The sequence below is a fragment of the Zootoca vivipara genome, chromosome 1 (assembly GCF_963506605.1).
Source record: "Zootoca vivipara chromosome 1, rZooViv1.1, whole genome shotgun sequence".
NCBI classification, from domain to species: domain Eukaryota; kingdom Metazoa; phylum Chordata; class Lepidosauria; order Squamata; family Lacertidae; genus Zootoca; species Zootoca vivipara.
In genome coordinates, this window is record NC_083276.1 from 43113172 (window position 1) to 43126256 (window position 13085).

The 13085-nt window shown below is 45.5% G+C and overlaps 1 protein-coding gene across 5 annotated transcripts in view; it reads left to right on the top strand.

Annotated features, from left to right (window-relative positions):
• MAPKBP1 (mitogen-activated protein kinase binding protein 1) overlaps positions 1 to 13085 on the top strand; it is a 139583-nt gene that overhangs the window by 102460 nt on the left and 24038 nt on the right. For all 5 annotated transcript variants that reach the window (XM_035111943.2, XM_035111951.2, XM_035111968.2 and 2 more), the window contains 10 exons: positions 385 to 531; positions 895 to 1079; positions 1167 to 1258; positions 2430 to 2555; positions 3736 to 3806; positions 4088 to 4209; positions 5541 to 5616; positions 6992 to 7103; positions 8209 to 8272; positions 8602 to 8727. In XM_035111943.2, coding sequence (XP_034967834.1) covers positions 385 to 531; positions 895 to 1079; positions 1167 to 1258; positions 2430 to 2555; positions 3736 to 3806; positions 4088 to 4209; positions 5541 to 5616; positions 6992 to 7103; positions 8209 to 8272; positions 8602 to 8727 — 1121 coding nt within the window. The remainder of the gene's footprint in view (positions 1 to 384; positions 532 to 894; positions 1080 to 1166; positions 1259 to 2429; positions 2556 to 3735; positions 3807 to 4087; positions 4210 to 5540; positions 5617 to 6991; positions 7104 to 8208; positions 8273 to 8601; positions 8728 to 13085) is intronic.

Below are 13085 nucleotides of genomic sequence, written 5' to 3' on the forward strand. Positions count from 1 at the left end.
TTGGAGTGTTATTATGTAACAGCAGGGCTCCTATTTAAAGGACAAATTGCCATCATGTTCTGGCCAGGTTATTTTATATAAATGGAAATGAAGGTTTAATTTGCCTAGGGAGACCACTTTCAAATGTGGACAGGGCATGCCTCATGCTCTTTAATAATTATGTAGAACAAGGAATTTTGGCAGAAGTGGCTTGGTTTGCAGGGTGTAAAAAGGCTGTACCTATCAAAACCACCTCTCCAACACATCTGTTTAGCAGCAAGGAGCCCTGTTCTCTCCTGAATTTTGCCATCCTCAGTTTGGTGCAAATGCATTTCCTCTTTTTTCTTTTTTCTTGTCAAATACAGGTGATACCTTTCTTACTTTGCTTTGTTTGCCTCTCTTCAGGTGTACCCTGAGGTGAAGGATAGCAACCAGTCTTGCTTGCCCCCAAACTCTTTCATCACCTGTTCTTCTGATAACACCATCCGCCTCTGGAACACAGAGAGCTCAAACATCCACGGGGCGGCTCTGCATCGGAACATTCTGAGCAATGTAAGAACATATTTTGGTCTGGAACTCATCACATGGGATTGTTCTTAATGCAGGACAAAAGGAGCAGAGCAGCCTGCTTTATGCCAAATGTGCAATCCAGACAACGTTGCTCTGAAATGCAGCAACCAAGTTAAGTTTTGCTTGTGAGAGCAGCCTTGGATTTTGTTTGCAAGTTGTAGCCTGTATGGATCCTTTTTCTGTTCCACGTTTTTACTGTGTCGTGTAAGAACCAGCACCCAAAGTGCCTTAACAAGTATAATCAAACACTCCTGCTGTTCACCACTTTGGGGGAGCTTTTGGGCTGTGTAGCAGGTTATAGATAAAGCCATAACATAAGGAAGGTCTTGTTCTTTTTCTCATCAGGACTTGATGAAAATTATATATGTAGATGATAACACTCAGACCCTCCTGGACACAGAATATAACACTGGTGGGGGTGCCGACAAGGCTGACACGCAGGCCCTAGATGCCAAAGTGGGGATTCGTACAGTGTGTGTGAGCCCTTCTGGGGAGCACCTGGCATCAGGTGACAGGATAGGTACTCTCAGGTAAGGGGTTTTTTTAATTAAAGAAGGCTAAACTTCTGTAGCAATACTGAAAGGTCCTTTCTGACCCTCCAAATGTGCCTTTTTCAGGATCTATGAGCTGAAATCCCTGAGAGAAATGCTGAAGGTGGAAGCTCATGATTCTGAAATCCTCTGCCTTGAGTACTCCAGACCTGAGACAGGTAAGATTAGCTCAGCCCTAACTCTGGCTTATTTGTTGGCATTCTGAGTTAACTGATTATACTCTATTTTATCAAAATTAGAGGCTCTTTAGCTCTGTTAGCAGAGATCATACAATTCCAGATGCAAAATTTGAAGGAATATTCTATTACTAAAGCCACAGGCACATATAGGCCATTTCTCCTTTTAAAAATTAATCACAGAATGAAACATTGTTGTTGTTGTTGTTGTTGTTGTTGTTGTTGTTGTTGTTGTTGTTGTTGTTGTTGTTGTATGCTGCCCTTCTGACTGGGTTGCCCCAGCCACTCTGGATGGCTCCAAACAAAACACATTTAAAACTTCCCTATACAGGATTCCCTTCAGATGTCTTCCAAATGTCTCATAGTTGTTTATTTCCTTGACATCTGATGGGAGGGCATTCCACAGGGTGGGTGCCACTAACAGAAGGCCCTCTGCTTGGTTCCCTGTAAATTCACTTCTCACATTGAAGGGGAACCTCCAAAAGGACCCTGGACCTCAGTCAGGGATGGAGACAGTACTTCAGGTATACGGGGCCAAGCCCATTTAGGGCTTTAAAAGTCAGCACCAAAACTTTGAATTGTGTTGGGAAATGTACTGGGAGCCAATGCAGATCTTTTAGGGCTGGTGTTATATGGTCCACTTCCAGTCACTTCCAGTCACCAGCCTAGCTCCCGCATTCTGGATTAGTTGTCGTTTCCGAGTCACCATCAAAGGTAGCCCCACATAGAGCGCATTGCAGTAGTCCAAGTGGGAGATAACTAGAGCATGCACCACTCTGGCGAGACAGTCTGCGGGCAGGTAGGGTCTCAGCCAGCATGCCAGATGGAGCTGGTAGAGAGTTGCTATGGACACAGAATTAACCTGTGTCTCCATGGACCTCCAAAATGACTCCCAGGCTGTGTACCTGCTCCTTCAGGGGCAAACCTACCCCATTCAGGAGCATGGAGTCCCCCCCACATGCCTGCCCCGCTGTCCCCCAGAAGCAGTACTTCCGGCTTGTTTGGGATTCAACCTCGGTCCATTAACCACCAACCATCCTCCAACATGAGGAAAGCACCATTGCATCACAACATACTGCAGTCCTTTTGAAGTCCAGCTTGAGAAAATGCATTAGCAACTAAAGGATTTTCTCATTTCCTATCTTTATGACAGGGTTGAAGCTTCTAGCATCAGCCAGTCGAGACAGACTGATTCATGTTTTGGATGCAGGGAAGGATTATAGCCTGCAACAGACTTTGGATGAGCATTCGTCCGCTATCACAGCCGTGAAGTTTGCAGGTAACGGGGTCAAGTGCAACTGCCTTTGTTAATTCGACAAATGTTCCTCATTACAGTTACAAGTAGCTGATAGATATTTGGCAATTTTCCTAGCTGATTGCATTTGGGTACTTCCCATAACATCCTGGTTCCTTTCCTTTCTGCCTCTGGAATACTGCAAACTTTCCAAGTAAGGGAAAGACAACTGGTTAGTGTGGCAGACATCATGCAACAAAACATTCATTTGCTCATATTCAGCGTTCAATTGGGGAAGGGCCACAGCTTGTTGGCATCTCCAGGTAGGAGTGGGGAGTCCCTTGTCTGAAACTCTGGAGAGCCCCTACCAGTCATCGTACACAATGCTAGGCTAGATGTGCCAATGGTTTGAATTGGTATAAGGCTGCTGTCTATGTTCACACATTATCAGAAAGTTATCTTCACCCCTTTCTCCTGCCAAATGGTACACTTACTCTCTATTCACGGTTCAGATTTTTCTTTAGCAAAATTTGTATCGCCTAATTGAAAATAAAACCTCTAAAGTGGTTTTTTTTTGGGGGGGGGAGATTCGGTTAATTAAGTGTGGTGTAGTAATACATAGGGGATGACCACGGGTGGCGCTGTGGTCTAAACCACTGAGCCTAGGGCTTGCCGATCAGAAGGTCAGCGGTTCGAATCCCTGCGATGGGGTGAGCTCCCATTGTTCGGTCCCAGCTCCTGCCCACCTAGCAGTTTGAAAGCACATCAAAGTGCAAGTAGATAAATAGGTACCGCTCAGGCGGGAAGATAAACTGTGTTTCCGTGTGCTGCTCTGGTTCGCCAGAAGCTCCTTAGTCATGCTGACCACATGACCCGGAAGCTGTCTGCGGACAAACACCGGCTCCCTCGGCCTGGTTTGCTAGGGTGCCTGGTTTGCTAGGGTGGAAGAGTGCAGTGCTTTTTTTTTTTACCTTAAAATAGCATCTCCAAACCCTGGTGCTCTCCAGATGTTCTGGCCTGCAAGTCCAATCAACCCCAGCCGTGGTGATGGAGCCTGTTCTCTAAAACACAGTGTTTGAGAAGGCTGCTTTAAAACACAGACTGGCAGGAATAGTAATATAGCATATACAGGAAGGACTGTAAGGCACAAATAAATTGAAGAAATTAAAGTTTTGTATTACATGTCTGCTTGCTCATGGGCCTACCTGTTTCTCTCCTTCTCTAGCCAATGATGGAAAGGTGAAAATGATCAGCTGTGGAGCAGATAAGAGTATCTATTTCCGCACTGCACAGAAGGTAATTCCATTAGAGTATTCTGTCTTTATGTAACTTCTGGAGTAGAGCTATTTTAAGATGAGAGGAAAGTCTTTGGATGTGGTCAAGGCCTTGTTTCTTTCAATCTTGACTTAAAAAATATATGTAAGAAACTATGTTGCAGGAGGCCTGCTAGTAATGGAGCCATTCAGCCACTGTATAATTTCAGCCTCTTTGTGTAACAGTTTTGAAGGAGACACTTTTATCTCTTGATTGGAAAGGATACCCTGGTCTTCATTGCTGCTGTTTTTTCTTGCGCTTAGACAGGTGATGGGGTTCTCTTTACTCGTACGCACCATGTTGTTAGGAAGACCACTCTGTACGATATGGATGTGGACCCTAACTGGAAGTATGCTGCTATTGGATGCCAGGACCGTAATATCAGGTTGGTTCACTAGTTGGGATCTAAACATTTTATTCCTTAGCTGAGACTTTAATCCTATATATATGTACTTACTTGAGAACAAGTTCTATTGAACTCAGTGCGTCATTTCTTAATACAGTGTTTCTCAACCAGTGTGCCTCCAGATGTTTTGGGACTACAACTCCCATCATCCCTAGCTAGCAAGACCAGTGGTCAGGAATGATGGGAGTTGTAGTCCCAAAACATCTGGAGGCACACTGGTTGAGAAACACTGTCTTAATAAACATGACCAATGGAGTCAAATCAATGTTTAAAATTTCCTGGCTTATGTATACCAACCTTCCCCACCCTGGTTCCATCTAGATTTTTGGGCTGCAGCTTGCATCAGCCCCAGCCACCAAGGTCAATGATCAGGGATGGTGGGGCTATTATTATTATTATTATTATTAATCAGTCCAATCAATCAATTAGATTTCCTCCCTTGCCTTGTACTGTAAGATCCTAGGGTTGGATACATAGAGTTGTAGTCCAACAGCATATGGAGAGCACCAGGTTGGGGAAGGTGGGTGAAGGCACTACTTATCAGAAAACCATCCTGTGAGTGCCTGACTTGTTCCAACTTCATTATTCAAAGAACCGATGCCTGGGACTAGCTTCTTCTCACTATTCAGTTGCACCTAATGCAAAGACAGTATGCAGAAATCTTGCACTGGCCAGGGGTTAGGGTAGGTGTCATTTTGATGCTATGATCCCAAGAGAAGAGTGGCAGGAGCACTCATGAGATTGAATAGTGTAGGATGGGGAGGTGGAGTGGCCACTAGGTTAGATATCTCTTTTGAAAGGAAGGTGGATCTTTACAGCTAATAACTATGCAGGGCTACCGGTAAATGAAACTGTCACAGGTTCAAGACCCATCAGACAAGAGGCCCTGAATGCTAGAAGTCTGTCTGGTGAGCTTCCTAGATATATTTGGCTGGCCAATCACTGTTTGAACTAGATTTTATTATTTTATAATAATGCCCCTCCCACAAGCACATTTAAAAGGTCGTAGAATATTAATCAGCCAAAGGCCTGGTTGAAGAGGAACATTTTGCCTGGCTCCTAAAATACGTATATATATATATAATGAAGGTACCAGCTGAACCTCCCTTGGGAGAGCATTCGGCAGATGGGGAGTCACTGCAGAAAAAGCCTATTCTCATGTTGCCACTCTTCAGACCACATGAAGAAGGGCCTCAGAGGATGAATGCAGAGTCTGGGTTGTGCTTTGAGGTATTACAGTCCTGAGATGCAATTCTTGTTCTGCTATAGCAGGGCTTTATTAATGATAATGTCTTGTGTTTCCCTCTCAGGATTTTCAACATTAGCAGTGGGAAGCAAAAAAAGCTATACAAGGGATCCCAAAGTGAAGATGGCACCCTCATTAAAGTAAGGCCTTTATCGGTTTTGCCTCCTACTGCTTCATTTTCCCCCTGTGTGTGCTTTTTATTATGTGCAGCTTGATTTTGCGCTCTGATTGAGGAGCTAGATTTCAACTGAATTCCATGCAATGTGAAGACATTAAGTTTGGGAATATGCCATTTGTTGCTGGTGTATGTTTGTGCAAATTGCAGAATGGATGATCTATTCTCAATACATTCTGGGTATAAATGAAAGGTAACATTATAAAGATGTAGATAAAACGTAAATATAAGTCTACGGTATGTAGTTTATATCTGGAATAAAAGGATAAGCTTAGAAAAGGTTGAGAAGTAGTGGGGGAAGGGAAGAGGGAGGGAAACGGGGAGGAAGGGAGGTATGGGAAGGGGAAATAAGACAATGTAACGGTAAGGTTATGATTGTATACTCTTTTATTCAATTGTAAATAATGCTTTTTGAAACCAATAAAGATTATTTTAATAAAAAAATAAAAAATAAAAATTACTCCAGAAAGTAAGTAGTTAAAATCCATAAGAATCATTCTGTGCTAAAAACGGGGATGAATAAATAAGTATTGGCTTCGGGTTTCTCAATAAAAGTGCTTTGTTTTAAAGTGGCATCTGTGCATAATTTATCTGCTGCTATCTAAACTGATCCATATGGACAATAAGTCCGGTGGTGCTGAATAAGCATATTTGAATATGGTACATTCTCCCCAATGTGCACGTCATGCATTAACCTGGGGCACTTCCTCTATTCCCTTTTGATGATTCTTGCATGCTGTGTTGTGGAAACATATACAATAACTTTGCATTCAACCTCCAAAACAGTTTTGTTTATTGTTTCTCAGCTCTCTTAGCCTTGATTCAGGAAGAACCTCTCCTAGCCAGATCAGTTTGTTTGCTTTCCAGATTTTTTCAGCAGAGCAGATTGCTAGAAATCTGTGACACAGAAGATGACAATATTGCCAGGGTGGAGAGATCTGAGAATCTAGAACAAGGCTAACATTAGATAAATCCTATTCTTCTGAGGGGATCCTGACCTCTAATGCCTAGTATGTATATACCAGCTACATGGCTGGTGAACTCTACCCCCCCCCTTCAAGGTTTTTTTTGGGGGGAGGGGAGAGAATAGGAGAGGAATAGGATCCAAAGAATAGGATCCAAAGCCTCATCTGCTTTTTAGTTAACTTGATTAGCATGTGATTACAAAACATACATTATTATCCTCTGGCCTGGATAATGCTCATACCATGAAACATGCCCACCTGGTTGTGTGCACTTAGCAAAATCCTGCAAACTAGACTTTCTAAAGCCAAGAGACCATAGCACAGATATATTTTATCGTTATTCTTTTTTTCTCTGTTCTGTGTCATTTGTTTCAGGTGCAAACAGATCCTTCTGGTCTCTATATTGCTACAAGCTGCTCCGACAAGAACCTTTCTATCTTTGATTTCTACTCAGGCGAGTGCGTGGCCACAATGTATGGGCATTCAGGTAAATCGCTGAGCCTTTGTTGATGGTGAATGTTGCTTGAAAATTCTTAGCGAGTTACATTCCATGGTTGTTTTTTTAAATGAAGGGAGCATGTTATAGTACCACATTTGGTAGTACCACATTTGATAAAATATATTTTCATAGAAATAATACTTTTCTCTATGTTTAGTACTTAGGTGAGCTCGTGCAGTTGCAAATGAGGTACCCTTTAGATGTTTCAGCAGTGGCTTGGTTTATTTTAATTAATCCATATAGTGGATTTGTTTAATGGTTTCATTTGATTTTTGACTGGGTGGCCTCCAAGTGGTTCATAATTTTTAAAAAAACGTAATTGATACACGCGGGTGGCACTGTGGGTTAAACCACAGAGCCTAGGGTTTGCCAATCAGAAGGTCAGCAGTTCGAATCCCCGCAATGGGATGAGCTCTCGTTGCTCGGTCCCAGCTCCTGCCAACCTAGCAGTTCGAAAGGACATCAAAGTGCAAGTAGATAAATTGGTACCACTACAGCGGGAAGGTAAACGGCGTTTCCGGGTGCTGCTCTGGTTCGCCAGAAGCGGCTTTGTCATGCTGGTCACATGACCTGGAAGCTGTATGCCAGCTCCCTCGGCCAATAACGCAAGATGAGTGCTGCAACCCCAGAGTCGGTCACGACTGAATAGAATAGAATGGATCTTTATTGTCATTGTCCCCTTGCGGGAACAACAAAATTTCTGGACCTAAGGGACAGGGGTCTCTTTACCTTTACCTTTAATTGATACATTAAAAGCCATGTACTTAGAAGAGAACTTGCCTGGCTTCATCAGGAGTTGGTACCTGGCATTGTCTTTGCCCACCTGTCCTCTTCCCTTCCACACAGGACATTTGGTAGTAGTGGGTCCTCTGGTGAGGGAAGGATCAGTCCACCTGCTGCTTTGTCTTTGTGTCCTGCCCTCTGTAATCCTTCAGGTTTGTTTTGGTATTACATGTGAACTGATGCAATTGGTAAGGGTTAGGCAACAGATCCCGTAGGGCTTATGGTCATAGAACTCCAAGCTGTTCATTTGAAGTCGTTGCACACAACAGTGATTCAAGATCTATTCTCCCTGTCCTTCTGATATTTACAGAGATTGTAACTGGGATGATGTTCAGCAATGACTGCAAACACTTGATCTCGGTCTCTGGTGACAGGTAAGCAAAGGGATATTTCTGCCTTAGATCTTCCTTTCATCTGTGGGTATGGCTGCTTAAAAGTTATTTATTATTTAAAAAATGGGGTTGATGTGCAATGGCCTTGACTCTGTGCATTGAAAGAGTATTAACATAGGCTGTGAGGTGTAATAATATTTGAAGAATTATGAGGAAAGAGGTGCATCCTGGGCTTTCTGAAGAGCTTCTAGCCACAGGTATTGAGGAGGATATAGAAACTTGCAGGAAAACTACTCTTCTACAGGAATGTGTATCTGAGTAGAATTGGGGTTCTTGAGTAAGACAAGACTTGTTTCTGTATTTTCTGTCAGCTGTATTTTCATCTGGCGTCTGAGTTCGGAGATGACCATCAACATGCGGCAGCGCCTGGCAGAGATGAAGCAGAGAGGGAAGCAAGTGGAGAAAGCACAGCCAGGCAAACCAGCTGGGCTTGCCAGGTAGGAGGAAGCCATTATGGACAGTTTTCAGTAATAAGAGGTGTTTACTGGCTGCATAACCAAGTGGAAATTCAGATGTGGGTGGTGCTGTGGTCTAAACCACTGAGCCTATTGGGCTTGCCGATCAGAGGGTTGGCGGTTAGAATCCCCGTGACAGGGTGAGCTCCCTTTGCTCTGTCCCAGCTCCTGCCAACCTAGCAGTTCGAAAGCATGCCAGTGGATAAATAGGTACCGCTGCAGTGGGAAGGTAAACAGCATTTCCGTGCGCTCTGGTTTCCATCATGGTGTTCCGTTGTGCCAGAAGCAGTTTAGTCATGCTGCCCACATGATCTGGAAAGCTGTCTGTGGACAAACGCCAGGTCCCTTGGCCTGAAAGCGAGATGAGCACCGCAACCCCATAGTCGCCTTTGACTGGACTTAACTGTCCAGGGGTCCTTTACCTTTACCTTTTTTTCAGATGTGGCCATCTTCTAATGCAGGGTTGGAGAACTGTGGCCCTTCAGATGTTGTTGGACTTCAACACCCATGAGCCCCAGCCATCTTGGCCAGTGGTCAGGGATGGTGGGTGCTGTAGTACAGCAACTTCCAGAGGGCCACAGATTCCTCATTCCTTTGTTAATGGAAAGAGTCTGCCAGCAGAATAGCGAGGGGGTGAGCTATGTTCAGTGATTTCCCCCCTAAGTCTGCTCCAGAGGGTTCCCCAACCCACTGGAGTGGATTTTTGGAGTGTGTGGGGTAATACTGGGAAAATTGCTGAGCATGCCCAATTTCACAGGCTAACTTCTTCCATTAGCTGAAGATCACTATTCCACCCCATGTTTTACTTTGCATTTGTTGATGACAGGAGACTATGAACTTGTGTGATAGTTCTGCATCTGTACGAAGGGGTTTTCATTAAACAACTATGGGCTCTCTAATCTATATCACTGTCATACCTTATGTTCCTCTGGTAACATTATGGGAGGTTGCCTGCTCTTCATGGGGTTACATTCCCTCTGAAGGAGCAGGTACATAACTTGGGTAGAGTAAATGCTCTGTTTCTGGATCCTTTGCTGTCACTTGAGGCCCAAGTGACCTCAACCATGTGGAGTGCCTTCCATCAGCTTTGGCTGGTGGCTCAGCTGCACCCTTATCTGGACAGGGATAGCCTAACTTCTGTGGTCTATGTTCTGGTAACTTGTACGTCAGATTACTGCAATGTGTTGTATGTAGGGCTGCCTCTGAAGACTGTTCGGAAACTTCAGCTGGCGCATAATTCAGCAGCCAGGTTGCTCACCGGAGCAAGATGGTTTGAGCATATTACACAGATCCTGGCCCGACTGTACTGCCTGCCAGTTATTTTCCGGGTCCAAATAAAAGTGCTGGTTTTGATCTATAAAGCCTTGAAAGGCTCAGGACTACAATACCTCAAGAACCGTCTTTCCTCATATGAACCGACCTGGTTCATCATCTGAGGCCCTGTTTCATATGCCTCCTCAACATGAGGTCTGGAAGATGGCAACATAAGAACAGGCCTTTTCTGTGGTGGTGCCCTGCTTGTGGAATGCTCGCCTCAGAGAGGCTTTCTTGGAGCCTTCGTTACGTATCTGTAGGCGTGTCATTTCTTAATAAACATGACCAATGGAGTCAAATCAATGTTTAAAATTTCCTGGCCTATGTATACCAACCTTCCCCACCCTGGTGCCTTCTAGATTTTTGGGCTGCAGCTTGCATCAGCCCCAGCTACCAAGGTCAATGATCAGGGATTGTGGGAGTTATTTATTTATTTATTTATTTATTTATTTATTTATTATTAATCAGTCCAATCAATCAATTAGATTTCCTCCCTTGCCTTGTACTGTAAGATCCTAGGGTTGGATACATAGAGTTGTAGTCCAACAGCATATGGAGAGCACCAGGTTGGGGAAGGTGGGTGAAGGCACTACTTATCAGAAAACCATCCTGTGAGTGCCTGACTTGTTCCAACTTCATTATTCAAAGAACCGATGCCTGGGACTAGCTTCTTCTCACTATTCAGTTGCACCTAATGCAAAGACAGTATGCAGAAATCTTGCACTGGCCAGGGGTTAGGGTAGGTGTCATTTTGATGCTATGATCCCAAGAGAAGAGTGGCAGGAGCACTCATGAGATTGAATAGTGTAGGATGGGGAGGTGGAGTGGCCACTAGGTTAGATATCTCTTTTGAAAGGAAGGTGGATCTTTACAGCTAATAACTATGCAGGGCTACCGGTAAATGAAACTGTCACAGGTTCAAGACCCATCAGACAAGAGGCCCTGAATGCTAGAAGTCTGTCTGGTGAGCTTCCTAGATATATTTGGCTGGCCAATCACTGTTTGAACTAGATTTTATTTAGGCACCGGGCAAAAACATTCTTATTCTCCCAGGCCTTTGGCTAATTAAACTGTGGCATTTTAAACTGTGTGTGGGAGGGCTTTTTTTTTTGCTTGTTATTTTGCTATATCCTATATAATAATGTCCATGTTGTCCCTGCGTCCAGATGTCCCGTGTGTCCCTGGGGTACTGCGCATGTCCCCCAGAGACACAGGGATTGGACGGAGGGACAACCAGGGACACAGGGATTGGACCCGTGCTCTCGGGACACAGGGAACAGCCAACTGCCGCTCCGCCAACCGCCGCTCCGAAGCCCAGTCTCATGCTGGAGGTGCGCGGTGAGGCGGCGGGGGAGAGAAGCGCTCCCCCCCCCCGGCAGCCTTGCCGCACACCTCCGGCATGGGACGGCGCTTCCTCGGGGAACCCGAGGAAGCCGAAGCGGCAGCGGGCGCGGAGGGAGGCCCGCTTTGGCTTGGCAGCGGCGGGAAGAAGGGGAGGAATTCCTCCCCTTTTTCCCGCCGCCGCCAAGCCAGTCCCGGAGCCGAATTGCGGCGCGGCGGGGTTTTTCGCCGTTTGCCTCCCCCAGGGGAAGGCAAACGGCGAAAAGCCCCCGCTGCGGACTGGCTTGGCGGTGGCGGGAACATCCCGCCACCGCCAAGCCAGTCCCGGAGCCGAATTGCGGCGCGGCGGGGTTTTTCGCTGTTTGCCTCCCCCAGGGGAAGGCAAACGGCGAAAACCCCCCGCTGCGGACTGGCTTGGCGGTGGCGGGAAGACCCGCCACCGCCAAGCCAGTCCCGGAGCCGATTTGCGGCGCGGCGGGGTTTTTCGCCGTTTGCCTCCCCCAGGGGAAGGCAAACGGCGAAAAACCCCCACTGCGGACTGGCTTGGCGGTGGCGGGAAGACCCGCCACCGCCAAGCCAGTCCCGGAGCCGAATTGCGGCGCGGCGAGGTTTTTCGCCGTTTGCCTCCCCCAGGGGAAGGCAAACGGCGAAAAGCCCCCGCTGCGAACTGGCTTGGTGGTGGCGGGAAGACCCGCCACCGCCAAGCCAGTCCCGGCAGGCCGCTTCCTCTAGCGCCCGTTTTTAAACGGGCTAAAATCCACTAGTAGTTTTATATTGTAAACTGCTCTGTGATCTTTGGATGAAGGGTGTGATATAATAATAATAATAATAATAATAATAATAATAATAATAATACAGTGGAACCTTGGTTTATGAACACCTCGGTTTATGAATTTTCGGTTTATGAACGCCGCGGACCCATCTGGAACGGATTAATTCACTTTCCATTACTTTTAATGGGAAAGTTCGCTTCAGTTTATGAACGCTTCAGTTTATGAACAGACTTCCGGAACCAATTACACCCATGTTTCAGTTTATGAACGCTTCAGTTTAAGTACTTCACGGACCCGTCTGGAACGGATTAATCCACTTTCCATTACTTTCAGTGGAAAAGTTCGCTTCAGTTTATGAACGGTTACTCCGCGGACCGTCTGGAACGGATTAATCCACTTTCCATTACTTTCAATGGAAAAGTTCGCTTCAGTTTATGAACGTTTCAGTTTATGAACAGACTTCCGGAACCAATTGTGTTCATAAACCGAGGTACCACTGTAATAATAATAGAAGGGGGCATAGAGCAGAGCCTCACCAGAATGGCCTGAGGGTAAGGCCTGAGGAGGGTTGTGCAGGCTTCGTTTTACTTTCTTTTCTCATCCACGCTGTCCTTTAGGTATGTGCTTTATTTAGTTTAGCCTAAAAATATCTACTGTTATCCAGCAAGTTTCTCAGAAAGCCTTTGCTCAAGCATAGAATTCTATTCTGAGCAAAGGAAGATCATGTGAGTGGTGTTAGCCAGATGTCTGGGTGTCAATACAAAGGAACACACAGTACAGTCGAACCTTGGCCCCCGAACGCCTTCGCCTTGGAACGTTTCAACTCCTGAACGCCGAAAACCAGGAAGTAAATGCTCCGGTTTTCGAAAGTTTTTGGGAAGCCAAACGTCCGACATGGCTTCTGCTTGACTG